At 45.7% G+C, this 16,470-nt stretch overlaps 3 protein-coding genes across 4 annotated transcripts in view; 2 read left to right on the forward strand and 1 right to left on the reverse strand.

The window, feature by feature from the left end:
* The window catches only part of PPP1R26 (protein phosphatase 1 regulatory subunit 26), a 12,245-nt gene extending 5,590 nt beyond the window's left edge, over window positions 1-6,655 (forward strand). Inside the window, exons 2-3 of one of the 2 annotated variants that reach the window (XR_003095237.1) lie at window positions 2,660-2,830; window positions 3,282-3,399. Coding sequence is in view for 1 of the 2 variants with exons in the window: in XM_006028627.3 (XP_006028689.1) it covers window positions 3,282-3,399; window positions 5,839-5,859 (139 nt within the window). In the remaining variant the exon portion in view is untranslated. Of the gene's footprint in view, window positions 1-2,659; window positions 2,831-3,281; window positions 3,400-5,838 lie in introns of those variants that run through there. The other variant, XM_006028627.3, reaches the window with a different exon arrangement.
* Window positions 6,656-8,051: 1,396 nt separating this feature from the next.
* On the reverse strand, window positions 8,052-11,299 carry CUNH9orf116 (chromosome unknown C9orf116 homolog). Its single transcript, XM_006028628.3, has 3 exons — window positions 10,426-11,299; window positions 9,802-9,880; window positions 8,052-8,582 (listed from the first exon to the last, which is right to left on the reverse strand). Exons 1-3 carry the CDS (start codon window positions 10,569-10,571, stop codon window positions 8,394-8,396), a joined length of 414 nt encoding a protein of 137 aa, XP_006028690.1. The 5' UTR covers window positions 10,572-11,299; the 3' UTR covers window positions 8,052-8,393.
* A 70-nt stretch (window positions 11,300-11,369) lies between these two features.
* Window positions 11,370-14,637, forward strand: MRPS2 (mitochondrial ribosomal protein S2). The gene is made up of 4 exons (XM_006028632.3): window positions 11,370-11,470; window positions 12,146-12,268; window positions 12,843-12,972; window positions 13,783-14,637. The coding sequence occupies exons 1-4, from the start codon at window positions 11,443-11,445 to the stop codon at window positions 14,324-14,326; spliced, it is 825 nt and encodes a 274-aa protein (XP_006028694.1). The 5' UTR covers window positions 11,370-11,442; the 3' UTR covers window positions 14,327-14,637.
* The last annotated feature ends 1,833 nt before the right edge of the window (window positions 14,638-16,470 follow it).

The raw sequence follows: 16,470 nt of genomic DNA on the forward strand, positions 1-16,470 counted from the left end.
CACTGTGCATGTGCAATAAAGCTCTGGGGCATACCAGTCTTTATGTTTTGTATCAGCAGCTCAGTTTGGCATTTCTCTTATAATTGGTCATTTTAAATAGCTCACCTCTTCCAGACCTCCACTGGCATACATCTCCATTATCAGTCTGTCTTACTCACTTCAGCAATCTTCTCTCTGGCTGGCCTTAAGTTTCCAGAGCAGAATAAAAGCAGTCAGAAACACAACCAGTATTGCATTCCCCTGTCTGCTCTGATATGGCAGAGAATCGGCAGGTAACGACATACAATAGTGTAGCGCTAGTAACCGTGTTCTAGAGATAAGAGAAACATCAGCCTTTATGCCTAGACGTCCTTTTTGTGTGTTTTTTACTAATGTGCAGTTACACTTTAAAAATTTTGATAGTGGTTGCCTGACACATCTTACTTTTTGACCACATTTTTATAAAAAACGTTGATTTTTTTTTTTTTAGATGAAAAAATTACAGCAGGTAACTAAAACCTGTAATTTAGCAAGAGTATACCTGCCTGCCTGAGTCCATTTGTAGGACTGGGTCTTTAGTTTGAAATCAGGCTGTGAGCTGATATTTTAATATCAACATTTTTGTAGTACACGGCTTTCCTAAGATGATGCTGTAATTAATAACAAATGATGGAAGCACTATGTACCTGGTCTGCATAAACTATGCTGAATGTTTCCTTGTTAAACATTTCAGTAAGACAACATTACGTTTTTAAAAAGTGTCTTGTGCCCCAATGGACGTGTGTTTGTGTGGTCAATACTTTGTCTTGGTGTACTGATTCACTCTCAGCTAAGATACAGTTCTGTGTACTTTGTGCTTTAACCCAAATCTAATTTTAAACAGCACTTTTTTTTTAAATTGACAACTTGATTTGTATATAAGAAATGGTGTAAAATCGATAAGTTTATAACATTTAATAAATTGGGTTCTGACCATGAACCGTGAAACCATCGAGAGCTCAAGTGGTTTGTGTCAGCATCTTGAAATCTTTCTGTCCCTGTTCATTATTTTTCCCCCTCTGAATTTACTGTAAAGTTGTAAAGAGCTGATGCCTGCAGTTTTGTGGCATGTCATATGCACACAGAAAAGACTCACTCCTGCTTCCCTGAAGACAATGGCAAAATCCCTGCCATTTTAACTGGGAGTAGAGCCAGAAGCCCTAAATTTTCCTGCTACTTATTTTCTCTTCCTATCTCTATACAGTTCCTCTCCAAATCCAGAATGCTCTGTGTACAGCAACAGGAATGGGACTAGCATCCATTATTCATAGATTGTTAGGGGCTGGAAGGGACCTCGCAGATCATCAGGTCCAGCACCCCCGCTCTAGGCAGGAAGACAGCTGGGGTCAAGTGACCCCAGGGAGGTGACTGTCCAGTCTCCTCTTGAAAACCTCCAGGATAGGTGACTGCATCACCTCTGGAGGGAACTTATTTCACAGTCTGGACACCCTGACTGTAAAGGAGTTTTTCCTGGTATTAAGTCTGAAGCGGCTTTCCAGGAGTTTATATCCATTGGTCCTGGTCTTCCCCAGGGGTGCCCTAGTGAACTGTTGTTCACCGAGCTCCTGATGCACTCCTCTGATATAGCGGTAAGCCGCTATCCAGTCCTCTCTCAACCTTCTCTTCTTTAGGCTGAAGAGGCCCAGGTCCCTCAGCCTTTCCTCGCATGGCTTGCTTTGCAAGTCCCTGATCATATGGGCAGCTCTTTTCTGGACACTCTCAAGTTTTTCCACGTCCTTATTGAAGTGCGGCGCCCAGAACTGGACACAGTAGTCCAGCTGCAGTCTCACCAGTGCTGAGTACAGCGGGAGTATCACTTCCTTTGTTTTACACGAGATGCATCGGTTGATGCATGCCAGCTTGTTGTTTGCTCTGCTGGCCACGCTGACAGCTCATGTTCATGCAATGGTCAGTCATTACCGCTAGGTCCTTTTCAGCCGTGGTTAGGTGCATGATACCCAGTGGAAATAAGAAACGGGAACAGATTTGAAAATGTGACTGTACTGTAGGTCTGTGTTCCCTGATGTGAAAATGGGGCTACAGGGCTAGAGGATATTTGGCTTGATGGCTCAACAGGTTGTGGGCCTAATCGTTAGCCATACGAGTAGGATTTAGTGACACCACCACTTCTCACCTGCAGGATCAGCACAGACCTCAGAAAGTTCTACCCAGTTCTAGGAGCTGATTTTTCCATGTTGGTTCCACCAGAATTGTGGACTGGCCAGCTGTACAAATGGTACATGCCCCGCATCTTGGATATTTATTGGCAGCTCAGCTATCAGCAGTATGCTGTGTCAGGCTTCTTCCCACGCTGTGCTTGCAACAATTGCAACAACATCGTTCCGGGTACAGATGTCATCAATCATTCATGTAGTCAGGAAAGAGAAGCCTAGCTCCTTGGAACAATAAGAAATCAATATTAAACTCAGCAGATTAAAGCCTGGGCGGTTAAAGAATAGAAAAATTACATTAACCGAGTTAGTGAGTCTGTGAATTTATGGGGCTAAACTTGTGTCCTGAACATGCTTTGAGATTGCAGAAGTGATATGCCCAGTCGTGCCACTCGAGGGAGAGCCTTGTTAGGCATTGCACCAAAAGGATGTACAAATGTGTGTTTTCTGTGTTTTGGCACCCATTGTAGTAGCCACCAATTGAATAGGCTAAGCTAACCCACTTGACTCTATTGGTGGCATCTCTGGCTGATGGGTGAAGGTGCACTGACTGCATAATAAAGAATGAACTTGCCCTGGCATCATGTCCAGGCCTCTTGTGGACAGAGGAACTGCTGACCTGTGAAATCCAATCTTACAAGGTAAGTAAAGTAGGCACTGACTTTTAATTTAAAATCATCCCATGTCCTGTTAACAACACACTGGGGTATTCTTTTCATTTAGTGCATGACTTTGCTTTGTTGTGGGTTTTGAGCAATCTGAGACAAGGCGTGACAGGTCCGTGCTGTGAAGACCGACCCTCCCCTTTGAAACTTAGGTGTTGTGTCAACAGCTGTTCACTAAGGGCAGTGGAAGCAGGCACCTTCATCCACTGCAAATGCAATCGTTTTATTTTCATGTGCATTAGAAAAGGCAACTCTCAGCATCCCTCTGGGGACCTGGAGGATTTACCCCTATTTTTCAACGTATTAATTACCCCTTGTTAGTTAAAGATTGTGCCTTTGGACAGTGGTGCCTAAACCAGAAGCGATTATAGTACAGACATCTTGTGCCACTTTCTTTGTTAACCAGTGATTTTTTTTTAATTTTCAGCATGTTAAAAACTTCCATCGATCCTGGATTGACAATACAGCCATACATAATCTTATCTCCAAGAGATCTGTGTAAAAATCTGACTTTAAAAACACAGAAAGGAAAAAGAAAATTCCAGGTAGATTCTCAGCTATGCATTTTTGCTCTTTCTTCTGCAGTTACAAGTGTCAAATGTTTTTCCTGCTCTGCATTTAACTGTTTGAAATGTTTAAACACTACATTTGGAGAATCTGTCGCTAACTTTGGACCTTCTCAGGAATTGTTAGCTTCACCTCAACTTATCATTAGTGTCCCCTGTAGATTGTGTCTGCCAGGAAAAACCTATAGGGAACATGGGACCTGAATGGCCAATAGCAAGGGTGTAGAAAAGACTCCCCTTTCACCTATTTAATGCACAATTTTTAACTCCACTGAGCTACAGGGCTGGCATCTTAGGGACACACACTGCCCCAGAAATAGATAGCACTGTTCAGGTACACATCCAAAATGCCCAAGTCCCATGCTGGCTGTAGTATGTGCACGTCTCATCTCCATTATCCTATTACAGATCTTACACACTGTATGACTTGGAGGATTTGTAATAGGATAATGGAGACTTTTACCTCGAGGTCACCAGTTTAAATCCAGCCCCAACTGAGCTGTGATTTTAAGTTATTTGTATCTGGTGATCTGTGAGTGTGTCTCCTCTGGCTAGCACACAAATGTCCCTGCTACTAACACCCCTTGCTTCAAATGATGTCAAGTCTTGGTAAAGAGAGGAAGGAAGAGGTGTGGCAGTGGAGATTGAATTGTCTCTCTTTGTTTGTCCATGTGAGGAGCGAAGTATATGTATGTCTCAGTGCACTGGCATTTTCTAACCTGCTGTGCTACTAAACAAAGGACTGAAGTCCTAACACTGTCATACAGCAGCTTATTCCAGCACTCCACTCATCTGAAAACAGTAGAGGTTAAATAACAAAGCTATCTCAAGCTCTGATACAGCAGGGATGAGCTCATTAATAATACCTCTACGGCCAGCCCACAATTTTTTGGGGCCCGCTAAAAAAAAAGTTTTGGGGGGCCCTGCCCTGAAGAAGCAGGGGAGGAGGGGGATGACAAGTAGCCGAACGCAGGGGGCCCCTTAGCTGCGGGGCGTGCTGTGGCCACAGGTTTCGCAGTATAGGATGGGCCATCCCTGAATACCTCAGCAATGAAATGCGTGCTTATTAATGGCTATTATGGGGAGAGGATAAGAGGCCACGAAGAGCTGGCTTAAAATGTTCAGAACAAGTGTTTGTAGAGGTGGTGAATTTGCTTGTGTTGGTAAAGGTTGGGTGTTTTGCACTTGATTTCAGGTATTCTGATCTTCTCCAACTTCTTGGCTTCGCTGTTTACATTTTTATAGGGATTTGATCAGAAAGGTTAAAGGTATTTTGGATGCAGTGACATTTAGACTAGCTGATCTGATGAGTGCTTCTCATCTAAGTCAAATGCAATACTATGTAGAGACTTTAAAAAGTTGCCAGAGGGGAAACATGTTCTGCTTCTTAAAATAAATAAGATGAGATGAACAGACTCCAAAGAAGGCGCAGAAATTCAGGAGAAAGGGGCAGGGGCTTAATAGGGAAAAAAGGGAAAAAATGCACATTTCCATAGAAGGACACAAATCAGCAACAGTACTGTGGTAAAATGTATCATAACTATGTAAAGAGCACAATTCTGATGGCCTGCCTTTCTCTAGCAAAGGACAGCTTTCTTCCTTTTGCTTTAGATCAGTGTTACGTATTTAATCTCAATGTTTTGCTTTCTGAATGCCCCAGAGGAAAACTGTGTTGTATGTCTGGGATGGAAAAGCCTCACTTTGTTTTCTCACAAACTCAGCTGGAAAGCTGGGTAAATAACAAAATAACATACGCTTTGGAGTGCAGCATCACACCAGCTGTAGCTTGCAAACTAGCTGTTAGTCTCTAGGCATAGAATATTTATCTTGCCTGCTTTCAAGCCAATTACTCAAGGCCCATTGCACAATATATGGTAATCTTATGAGTTAACATGATAATATTCAAATCCACTGATCATTGAATCTGAAGAATAAGGACTTTGACCCAAAAGAGGGCTGGCCGTTAGCTATGTAACTAGCTATGCTATTTCATCTGTAAGATTTTCCATGGGGTGGTGTTATTTATCCTATCGTGCCTTATAAACAAATAACAGTAGGCAAATTCAGTTCATTTAAATGTGACTGTTCTGTATATCATCTTAAATACAAACTAGCACATCTGAGGATACAGTTTGTACTGGGGTTAAATAATGACAGAAAGATTACACCTGGCCGTGAGGCTCAGAAATGAAACATCGGGAACAGATTTATGCACAAAAGATGTTTTTAGGTGAGATTTAAAATAGTATGGGAAAAAATATGACTGATATCCTGGCAGGGAAATGCTAGGTGTTGGGAGGGAGATTATTCATTTATTTTAAAGAAACAGTCCTTTCTATGGACAGGACAGTAAGTGTATGTTAAACAGCCACAACTCTGTCTCATTTGTTTTGCATTGTGTGTTAATTTGCATTGCAGGAAAAGATGTGGAAATGGTGAGTGAAGAGAAGGCGGTACCCTGAAAGCCTGGAAGAAAAGCAGGGAGTGAAACAGCAGAGGGTTGCTTTTCATAATTGTACTGATTTCTCTTTGGAAGCCACACCATAGCTAGGTATTGAAAACCCATGATTGGGACCAGTTTCTGCCCTTTCCTGTTAGTTAAATGCTATTGACGGGCTAGTAATGGAGGTAGACTATAGCTCAGTATTTGTGTAAACAAGATAACCAAATGTCATGGTATATACCGTGGACCTGATCCCAAACTCACTGAAGTCAATGAAAATCTTTAACTACGATGGGTTTTAGATCATGCACCATGACATTGGTTTATTCTCCGTTAATGCCCTTTATTAGAGTTACCCAGTTTAGGACGTGAGGATTTTCCTTACTGATTTTGTTAATACCCAACAGAAAAACCTTCCCTTGCTTGTGCTTTTTAAAAACTCCTTTGTCACATTTCATTGTTTCACTTTTATAAGAGAATACCAAATCAATCCTAGTTGAGGGGGAAATATTTAAGAAACCATGAAAAATATGAGTGGTCCTAGTTTCTGAATGCATCTTCCCCACTAAGCTAAGTTCTCTTTCCAGCTAGCATCTGGCATGTCAGCATAAGTCTTCAATTTTGCTGGCTTATTCCAGTGCATTTGACACCTACCTGAAACTAGTTGCTCATCCACAAGCAGGCAGAATTCTTCAGTTCTGTTTTCTAGGTCAAAATGTATTTTGCTGTTTATTTGAGTTCAGTGCTGTTTGTATACGTGATGCAGTTTCATGGGTTTTATTACTCGTTCCAATAAAGCCTTTAAAATGTTTCACTATGATTCATTGCCATTATTTGAGTAATCTAAGAAATTATGGTTTCAAGACCTAGGAAGGAGTAGTAAGTATTCTTTAATAAATCAGTGAGCAGCATTATATAAAAGGTTAATATTATGTATAATATTATTATGTATTATAATAATACATGGGATGTATTATGTATTATAATAATACATATTTCATGGTATTCTGGTTGTATTCTAAACAACATGGAGACAAGGATTTAAAAAAATCCTTCATCCTTTAGTAAGAGACAAGGACTTTTGTGAGAGAGCGCTTTTATCGGGCCAACTGTAGTCGGGAGAGATTTTTAGACAAGTTGTCAAGCACAAAGTGCCATTCCTCTGGTCTTTTAGTCCCATGTAGTACATGAACCAAGAGTTTTAAATGTAACCTTTATGAGTGAGGAAAAAAGCTATTAACCATACGGATATGTGTTTTGTTATGATCTATGTTAACTGAACAACACATAATTATATGTGACTTATACTGCCTATAAATTAACTGGAAGTGTCAGTTATTTCCAGTTGCACAATTTAAATATCATTTAGCCACATTCAGCCTTTATTAATTACAGTACTAGTCTTCTACCCAAGAAAGTTCATTCTGTAACCTAGACAATCATTTTCCCCCGGTTTCATATTGAAACATATTTATGTATATTCCAATCAGAAGCTATGGAAACTGGTTCTTAATTTTTTAAAGAGAGGATCTTATCCCCCCAAAATTTACAAAAACCTGTGAAACCCCTTTCCTCAGCTTTATGAACTCTGCTGCACCTTAAGCCTCTTAGAGTTTGACAGAGTGACTACAAAATTAATAGGAAGACCCCCATTATCAAGAAGAGTCTCATAAAAAAAACCAAACCACAACAGAATCCCAAATTCATGTCAGAACAAGGTTACTGCTCTGAAGCGCTGCTGTTAATCTAGCGCTGCTTTTTCTACGGCATGAATCATCTTTCAGCTTTGCAGTGCATTTGTGTTTTTTCAGAGCAGATCAGCTCTGGTTTTGGTTCTATTTAAACAACGGTTTCTCGCTCTAGGCAGGTGTTCCTGTCACAGATGCCACCATCACAGCTGGCACTAACTGGCCCTCAGACGGCCATCTTAGAGACCCGGTATCAACAGGCTGGAGAGCTGCTCTGATTCCTCCCATAAATAGCACGTGAGGGTCATTTCTGAAGTATGCGACAGGGCAGCAAGCCTAGGGAAAGTATGCCTGCCAGCCGTTGGTGCTGCGCTGTGAGGTCATACTCTCCATCTGCTTAACTAACATTGCATTCATCTATATTCAAAGGCATTGTAAGGGGAAAAGGCCACTCTTCTAGATTTTTTTAAATTATTTTTTATTCATGCACCAGCTCAGAAGCAATATGTTACACTTACTAGTCTCACTGCAGGTTTGACATCAGCTCATTTACCTGTTTTATTCTATGTTCAGAGCCATTCATTTCCACTCTGCTGTGCTATCATTGAGTCTACGCTCACTGGCAACAAGGTCACCTGAAGCTGGATGTTGTAATAAAAGATTCCCATTGCAGCTTAATGAGACTTTAATGACACGTAAAAGAAGCCTGTATTCATACTGATGAGCTTTGTATGGCAGGTGAAAGCAGTGGTATATTGCTAAGCAGCTTGCTTGTTTTTAACCAGGCAGTTGACACTGAACTGAAGGAGAGGTTTCAGACTGCAGTCATGCGGGCTGAAAACCTACTGACAGTAGGATGGCCCACTGCTGTTGTAACTGGGGTGAAAGTTGAGTCTGTCGTAAAAGGTGATGAAGTTATCTGGCCCCGTGACATCACTTTTCTCCATGGCGGTGTTGAGACCATTACTCCTGTACATGCCGCACTGTCCCAGTTTTTTTGAAAATTCATGTGAGCAGACATAAAAGGAGGTCTGTGATGGAGGGGAGGGGGAAGGCAAAATAAGATGTTAGATTGGTAGGAGGTAACCTTTTTGGCATGCGTGCCACAAATTAAGCCCCACACCCTTCCCGAATGCCACTCCAAATCCCTTTCCCGGGTACAATCTGCTGCTCTTTCAGCTCCCTGCCCTGTGCTCCCTGCTCAATCTGCTGCTCTGCTTTCTGCTCTGCATCCTAGCTGCCACCACGTTGTCTGTTCCTTCCCTGATCTGGATGCCACACAGAGGCTACCCGTGCCACATGTGCTGGTTGCCACCCCTGTGTTAGATGCACATGCGAATGGTGCTCTATAGTAGCTAGGACTCTTGGTTTTTACGGCTCAGGAACCAACGCCCTACAGAAGCCCACAGCAAAGGCCTGGAAACTTTCATCCCTGAACTGGCATTGCTATCCATGCATAATAATGTGCGTGTGACTGAGCTGGTATTGATTAAAGATGTTTAAGAGTAGAAAGAGGCTTTTTATTCTCTGTTGCCTGCAAGTATCTCTCTCCATTTGGAGTAACACGCTTAAGGGCAAGGATATGGTGTCCTATGAAAAGTAGTACTTCTACCCCAGTGTGCTTCAGAAGTACTCGATCACTGTGTCCACTCACTTTTGAGTGAATAACTTATCTTTTCTTTCTAATCCTCCTGCACTACAAAGCCTGTTGCTTGGAGATACTGAGGTTTCTGGGTGCAGTTTTGCCAGAGCCTCCGAGTGACTTAAGCGATTTTCAGTGCTTATGCTCCTATACCAAAAACTCCACCATCTGCAAAGTTTGGCATTAGTCATTATTGCTTCCCTTCCTTTGTAAGTGGCTGGGGTGACGGCAGGACGCAAATCTGAAATGCAATTGAAAACACAGTCTACTGGGGTTTACAGAGCAGACCTAAGATTGAGCTGCTCTTGGACATTACGCCAATTTAACACAAGACACAGTGATAAATTGCGGCTATTAGGTTTCCCTCTGTTCTGTTTCCTTTTGTGACTTTTCCAGCCTTATTTTCTAGCTGTCTGAATAGACACCCACATAGACACGCCTTCCTCCTTACCCTAATTGCTTATGCCACTTGCAGGAGATATGTGGGCACAGGAGAGTTGGTAAACACCCCATGCCTGGAGAAGAATACAGGCATTTTAAGATGCTGCTTGGGATAGAGGTTCCTGTTAGGAGGGCGGTGTTCATGTTAGCTTTCTGCACACACTTACTGGCATTTCATGTACGGTAGGTGCTCTGCTTCCATACGTCTGGTTGGTGGTTCTGTACAGTGGATTGGGCTCTTTTGTCCTAAAGAACAAAATATAAGTTTACTCCGTCCGGTTTCTTCATGCAAACTGCATTCTGTACAGGGTTAAACAGTACGGAGAGCCCTTACAGCAAAAGATGGACATCGAGTCAGTCAAGCAAGGCGGAAAAGGTGGTTTTGGATGAGATTAGGGATGTGGATATGGTTGGAAAGCCTGCAGAGCAGTCAGGCCTGTCACCATCGGGAATGTGTCTTGCATTAAATTGACAGGAGCTCAGGGAGGAGATGGGTGCCATCAGGGCAGAAACCATACCCGAATCTGGAAATATTTGTAAGGAAAAGGACCGTTCTGGACTCTGCAGAGCTGGGGCTTGAAGATGGAGCAAAGGCACACTTGGGGCCTCTTGTCTCGAAGGCTGAACCGGCTCTCGGAAAGGGTTGCGATCGCAAGAGCCCCGCAGCACAAGCTGGACTTAAAACGGGTCTGGTTTGCTGAGGTCTGCAGATGATCTCTGGGCACGCCCCCAACCCCTCTCCATCCTGGCACCGTCTCTGCTCGATGCCCGTGTTGCAACAGCTGCCTCACCTGTAGCCCCGAAACCATCCTGGGTGGTTGAACCTGGCTGGCAAACTGTCATTCACTCGGTAATAATCGCTGGTTCTCTGCGACGGGCCCTGCTCCGTCTCCTTCTTACAGGGGGGCTCTGCTTCCAGCAGACGCCCCTGGGACATGTTGTGCTGAGGCCTAAACACGGATCCGGCTGGACAAAGAAGCGGGGAAGTGCCGGGTACTACAGCAGCTCCCGGTCCTTGTGTCACCTGTTGCTGGGAGACGGGCTGTCCCTTGGCAACAAAAGTGGCAACACTTCTTAAAGGAACACTGCTCTTCCCCTCCACAAAACCGGAGTTAGGGTTTGAGCAGGATGCCGGCTAGGTCCAGTAGTTGTAGGAAATCGCTGTTACAAGCGCCTGCCGTGGATCGGCTGTCGACTGCCCAGTTGGTTCTTCCCCCACCCCTTGCACCTCGTTCCCACGTTTCTTTTTTATTTGAACGTCTGGAAGAAGGCAGCGGGGTCCTTCGTTCATCGTCAGCATCCCCTCGACTCGAGGACGCTCATGGACAGGCCTCAAAGGGTCCGATCCTCGAGCCGCAAATCCCAGAACGAGCAGGCCGCGGCGATTCCTCTCTCCCTTCTCCGCTTCACCTACCACACGTACTCTCAACGCCGACATCCCGTAACGTTTCCTCCACCGCATCCCAAAGCGCTTATTTTGGGACCCAGGATGCTTGAGGCGGGTACCACTGGCATCAGGGAGGATGCTGGCGTTTGCACCCCTGGGAAGCGGGGCAGTGCCACTGCACCCTGCAAGCACTCTGGTTTTTCTCCCCCTGCTCCCTTGGAGGGCCTGGCTGTTGCATGCAGGGGCTGCGGGGTGTGCAGCGCCGTGCACGTGGCAGCCCGCTGCCTTCCCCCCGCGGCCGGGCGGCTGCAATGGTTCCTCTGCAGCGGCAGGCGGAGCTGCGCCGAGCCCGGGCTCCGCGGCCGCGGGAGGAAGCGGCAGGCAGCGCCGCGGAGCCCGGCCCCTTCCCCCGGGCTGCAGCATGGCTGGACAGCAGCTGCTGCGAGCCGGTGAGCAACCCCCGGGGGCAGCCCCGATGTGCCCCGTCCCCTCTGCCTGCAGCCTGGGCTCCCCATGCACCCAGCCCCTGTGCTTGGGGACCAAAGCTGGGGGGAGAGCCCCTGGCCCAGCTGCTGTGGCTCCTGGAGGTGCCCATGGGTGCCAGGCAGACAGGTCCCTGCAAAGCGGGGTGTCAGAGCAGCTTGGGTTAGGGGCTGCAAAGGCTTGTTTCTAGGGCAGGGCATGAAGTTGCATTCACGCTATGGGGGCAGGTGTCAGCTGTAACTATATGAGCACTGCGTGTCCTGTGTACCCTACAACAACAGGGAGCACGGCTTTGACCTGATGCGGTGCTACCGGAGACAAAGGATGTCTGGGCTGGGCTCAGGCAGGGGGCTGGATGAGATGACCTCTCCAACCCCACTTCTCGTAATCCTCCTAATACTGGGCTGCTTAGCTGCGGTACCCAAGCTAGCCCTGCGTTGCAAGGTGGGATCACCCGCTCTCTGCACTGGTTTCCTCGCCTTTGAAGCAGGGTGAGCAGCAAGCCGTATCGCAAGAGCTAGGAGCATTTTTACAAAGCATTGCCCGCCTGCGGTAAGAGGGGTTACAAACCGCAATGCGTTTATCATCGTACTGGCTCTGTAAACCTTTTTATTTGATTTCCTCCTCCCCTCTCTTTGCAGTCATACCAAGGCTCAGCTGCGTTGGCTTGCTGGAAAGAGTTTCTCCCAGAGCCGCCCTGCTCAGCACTCGACTTTGTGGAACTGTTCCTGTCCCGGCAGAGACCCAGCAGGAGGACCCCAGTGGTAAGGCTGCCTTCTCACCTGCTGGGGAAAGCCAGAGCCCAATACGGATACGGCCTGAAAAGAACAGAATGAATTGAAGTATTCCTCTGTGCTGCCTGCTAGAGTTGCTCTGATCTAGAAGGGAAAGCACATCTAAGTGAATGGGCATCGCTTCTGAGACCCGCTTTTCTACTTCTGCTCTCGGATTCTTGTGCATGTGTTTCTGAATGCATGAGATGATCTCCTAACTTACCTCTTAGTGTGCTGAGAGAAGACTCTGTGGGTGAGGTTTGGGATTGGGAGTCAGGACTTCCAGGTTGTGTGTGTGGTACAGCTTAGGGCAAGGCATTTCACATTTTAGGCTTTTTTCCATTGATGTGATGATGACCCCCACGCAAATACTTCTTGAGTTATACTTTGTAGAATGGTAAAAGGAAGGGGATGCCTGTGGGGGTGGATCTAATTGTGCTTTACAAGCACTGATATGCTGCTGTTCCCGGCAGCATAATATGACCTTCTTTTTCTCACGCCATGAGTGACCTTGGTGTTTTACAAGCTAAGAGTAAAGGTGAAACTCTATTTTCTCTTCTTCCAGTAATTAATGAGAAGCTGATAACTGGACCCCTCAAGCAGCCAGACTATTTCAATGTCAAAGAGCTCTTCTCCCTGAATGATCTCTTTCAGGCCAGAGTGCATTTGGGACACAAGAAAGGGTGCCGTCACAGGTACGTTTCATCACTTTGCCCAGGAGATTTTGGACAGTGCTGGGTAATGTCAGCTTCAGTAGTCCTTGGAAGACCTCATTGGCATCACAGTGTTTTGGGTCGGGCTTATAGAGAAATGAGTACAACTATTTGGCCTTTCAGGTGCTCGCAGAAGGATTCTAAACGAATTGCTGTTAAAAAGTACAAGGGTGGTTATGTTGTTTGTGTGGAGACATAGGTAGCCATATTAGTCTGAAGTCAAGCAGAAGGCAAGCATGGAGCTATAAACTGCTCTGTGCACATCCTTTCACAGCTGCTGATGAAGCGAGCTCCAGCTCATGAAAGCTTATGCTACACATATATCTCTAATTTAGTTAGCATAAGGCAGGGAAGATGTGCACCTTACAGACTACTTGCTGCCATGGAAGCGTACAGGGTTCGAGGCAACTTGCAAAGACTGGGGGATGTCGGATGATTTCTATAAAGCAAAGGTTCCCAAGCACTGGGCCATGGCCGAGTACCAGGCTGCGACAGCTTGGCTGCCAAGTCGTGGCACGAGCCCCCTGCTCAGACCCCCATCTGTCCGCCCAGGCAAGCAGCTTCTGGGGTTAAAGCTGAGCTTCCAGGGTTAAAGGTGCATGGTGGGGCAGGCCCGGGAGGGAGGCAGCTGGCTCCACATGGCTCCACATGCCTCATCCTGCTCCCGTGGGGCCGCGGTATAAAAAGAGTTAGGAACCACTGCTATAGAGGAGCTGGGATGTTTGAGGATATCAGTCCAAGGACAGTAAAGGTCCAGATTCTTGGTATCCCATGTTCTCCCCTTGCTCCTAGGTTTATGGAGCCATATATCTATGGCTGCCGTCTTGACCAGGACATTATTGACTTGGATCAGACCATGGACCACCTCGAGCTGGCGCTCAACTTCACAGCCCACATCGCCTACCGCAACGGGATCATTCTCTTTGTCTGCCGCAACCGCCAGTTTGGACACATGGTGGAGCTCGTGGCCAAGGACTGCGGGGAGTATGCCCACACCCGCTACTGGCAGGGTGGTCTGCTGACCAACTCCCACATCATTTATGGAGGCAGCGTCCGTCTGCCTGACCTCCTCATCTTCCTCAGCACCCTAAGCAACGTCTTTGAGCCCCACGTGGCTATTCGGGACGCTGCCAAGATGAATATCCCAACCGTGGGGGTGGTGGATACGAACTGCAACCCCTCCCTTATCACGTACCCTATCCCAGGGAACGATGACAGCCCATCGGCTATGGAGCTCTACTGCAAGCTCTTCAAGATGACCATCACCCGGGCAAAGCGCAAGAGGAAGCAGATGGAGGCTTTGTATAAACTGCAAAACCAAGCAAGCAGCAATTAGACCCATCTTGGGTGCTTAATGGCCTACTTGCAAATCCGTGAGCTCACCCATGCACTGATAAGCAGCAGGTTGTTGCCTCTGCTCATTCTCTGTGCCAGCAGTGTGTATAAGGCAAATTGTTGTGAACAGTGAGTTTATTAGCATAAATTTCAATGAGAGATCAAATGTACCCTGAGAGAGCCCCCTGGCCTGCTGCTGAGAGAGATCCAGTGTAGGGGGCAGTCCCTGCTCTGAAAAGTTGCCTATGAGTATACTTGGCTGTCGTCTTCTCCCCTTGCTCCCCTGCAAATAAAGCTCACTTACACTAATAACAACTGGTCTAGGCTTGGTTAAGTAGAGTGTATCCACTTTTGTTCACTTCTGTCTGTTCCTTATTCAAGCAGAAATGTATAAAGCATGTTTTGTTGTGATTCTTTCTTTCTAAACATACTGTAATCTGAATTGGGGAAACTTGTTTCCATGCTGCCCCAACCCTCCTCTTGCTGAACAAAATAGAATATTTTATTTTTTCCCCCACAACTTGCAAGTGTTTTCTTAAATGAAACATGAGAAATCCCACAGAAAGCTATAAATGAACGACAGGTTACAGGTTTAAGGTGGGGAATGGTCTTTGCCAGAGAGATCTCCTCCTAAAACAATACTTGTAAAAACTCTTTTTTTTATGGGATCACTGGTGATGTGAAATGTTGAGAGGTTTGGGGTGTTTTTTTAAGTCCAGCTTCTACACTTCCCTGTGTGGAAGCTGAAACTGACTTAAAAAAACCCCAAACCTGTAGAGACCTGCAGGTCAAGCTTTATAGTTTAGAATCCCACTTTAATATACTCTCCCTTACTGTTTTGTTATTTCTGTTTCCTGTTGCAGAGAGGCCTACACCAGCCCCAGAGAGGAAACTGGCTTTTCAGGGCAAATAATGAACCTATTAGGTAGCATTCATATATAGTCAGATGTGAAGGTAACTAACAGGATCTTTTTCCCTTGTCTGTCCCTGATGCACTAATTGCAGGAGTGGTGTTTAACAACTGGAACTAAAGCCATTATTTTGGCTAAAGTGAATTTTTATTTTTTACGGTTCAGAGCTTCCCTTTATTAGTGTCTCTTATTATTTTAGAATAACTCCATTGCTGTATCTAGGGGAAAAAGCAGGCACAAAAGAATGACAAAGGTCCCCCCTCAATGGTGCTGCTGTGCCTGTTTTAGCACTTTAGCTTAATCCAGATTTCCCAAGGGATGGTTCTCATTAGTCCACACTTCAAAACAGAGCCTTTGTTACAAAGAGGCTCATTCCCAAACTGACTACACAGAATGTCGGTCCCTTAATTCAAGTGATGAGACTCTGAAGTGTCAAAGCACAACTTAAACAGAGGGTCCCTGGGCCCTAGTGCTTTTCAAGGCAGGGTTTGCTCTCCCTTTACAGGAGTTTGCTCTCCTTATTAACTAGTGCTGCTGGTATAAGCCTGTTGGTTTGCTTCTTGGGCCTGGAAACTCTGCATGCTTCATACCAGACTTTCTTCCTAGTCTCCTTCCCTGGAGCTGTTTTGCAGGTGCATGCTGATAACTTCTACGAATGAAATCCCTCTCTCCTTCATAGGAGGAATGTCATCTTTTCCCCCTTTTCCACCACGATGCCAACCTCAAGACTTCTTTTGCTCTGCTCTTCGTCCCTTTTCTCTGTCCTCCCTTCTCAGGTTCTTCTTGAGTGTGATTTTTTTTTTTTCCCCCAGCTCCGGCCCCTGGAGGAGGTGAGAAACCCACCCATCCATTTATTCTTTAAGGAAAACATCCAGCTTGCACTCTAGAAGCGAGCATGGAGTCACTAGCATGGAGAAGAGACAGAACTGCACAAGTGTTATTTTTAAGTGAAAAAGGTGCTGCTTTGGGTAAATCGGATATCTTTTATTAGACCAACTACAACTGTTAGCAAAATTCTTCCTTGCAAGCTTTTGGGTACAAACACCCTTCTTCCGGCAGAGGGAGCATCTGCAGTTTTGTGCTCTTAAAAAGGACGTTTTTAAACCGATGCTTTTTGAGGCAGACTCGCGCCGCTGAAATGCAGGGGGGTCACCACGGTGGCCCACACCTTCCCCATCTCCTCTCCCCACTCTTCCACCTTCCTCCACGCCGCAGTGTCCCCCGTCTCCGCTCT

Source organism: Alligator sinensis, unplaced genomic scaffold (assembly GCF_000455745.1).
Source record: "Alligator sinensis unplaced genomic scaffold, ASM45574v1 scaffold611_1, whole genome shotgun sequence".
In the NCBI taxonomy this organism is placed as follows: domain Eukaryota; kingdom Metazoa; phylum Chordata; order Crocodylia; family Alligatoridae; genus Alligator; species Alligator sinensis.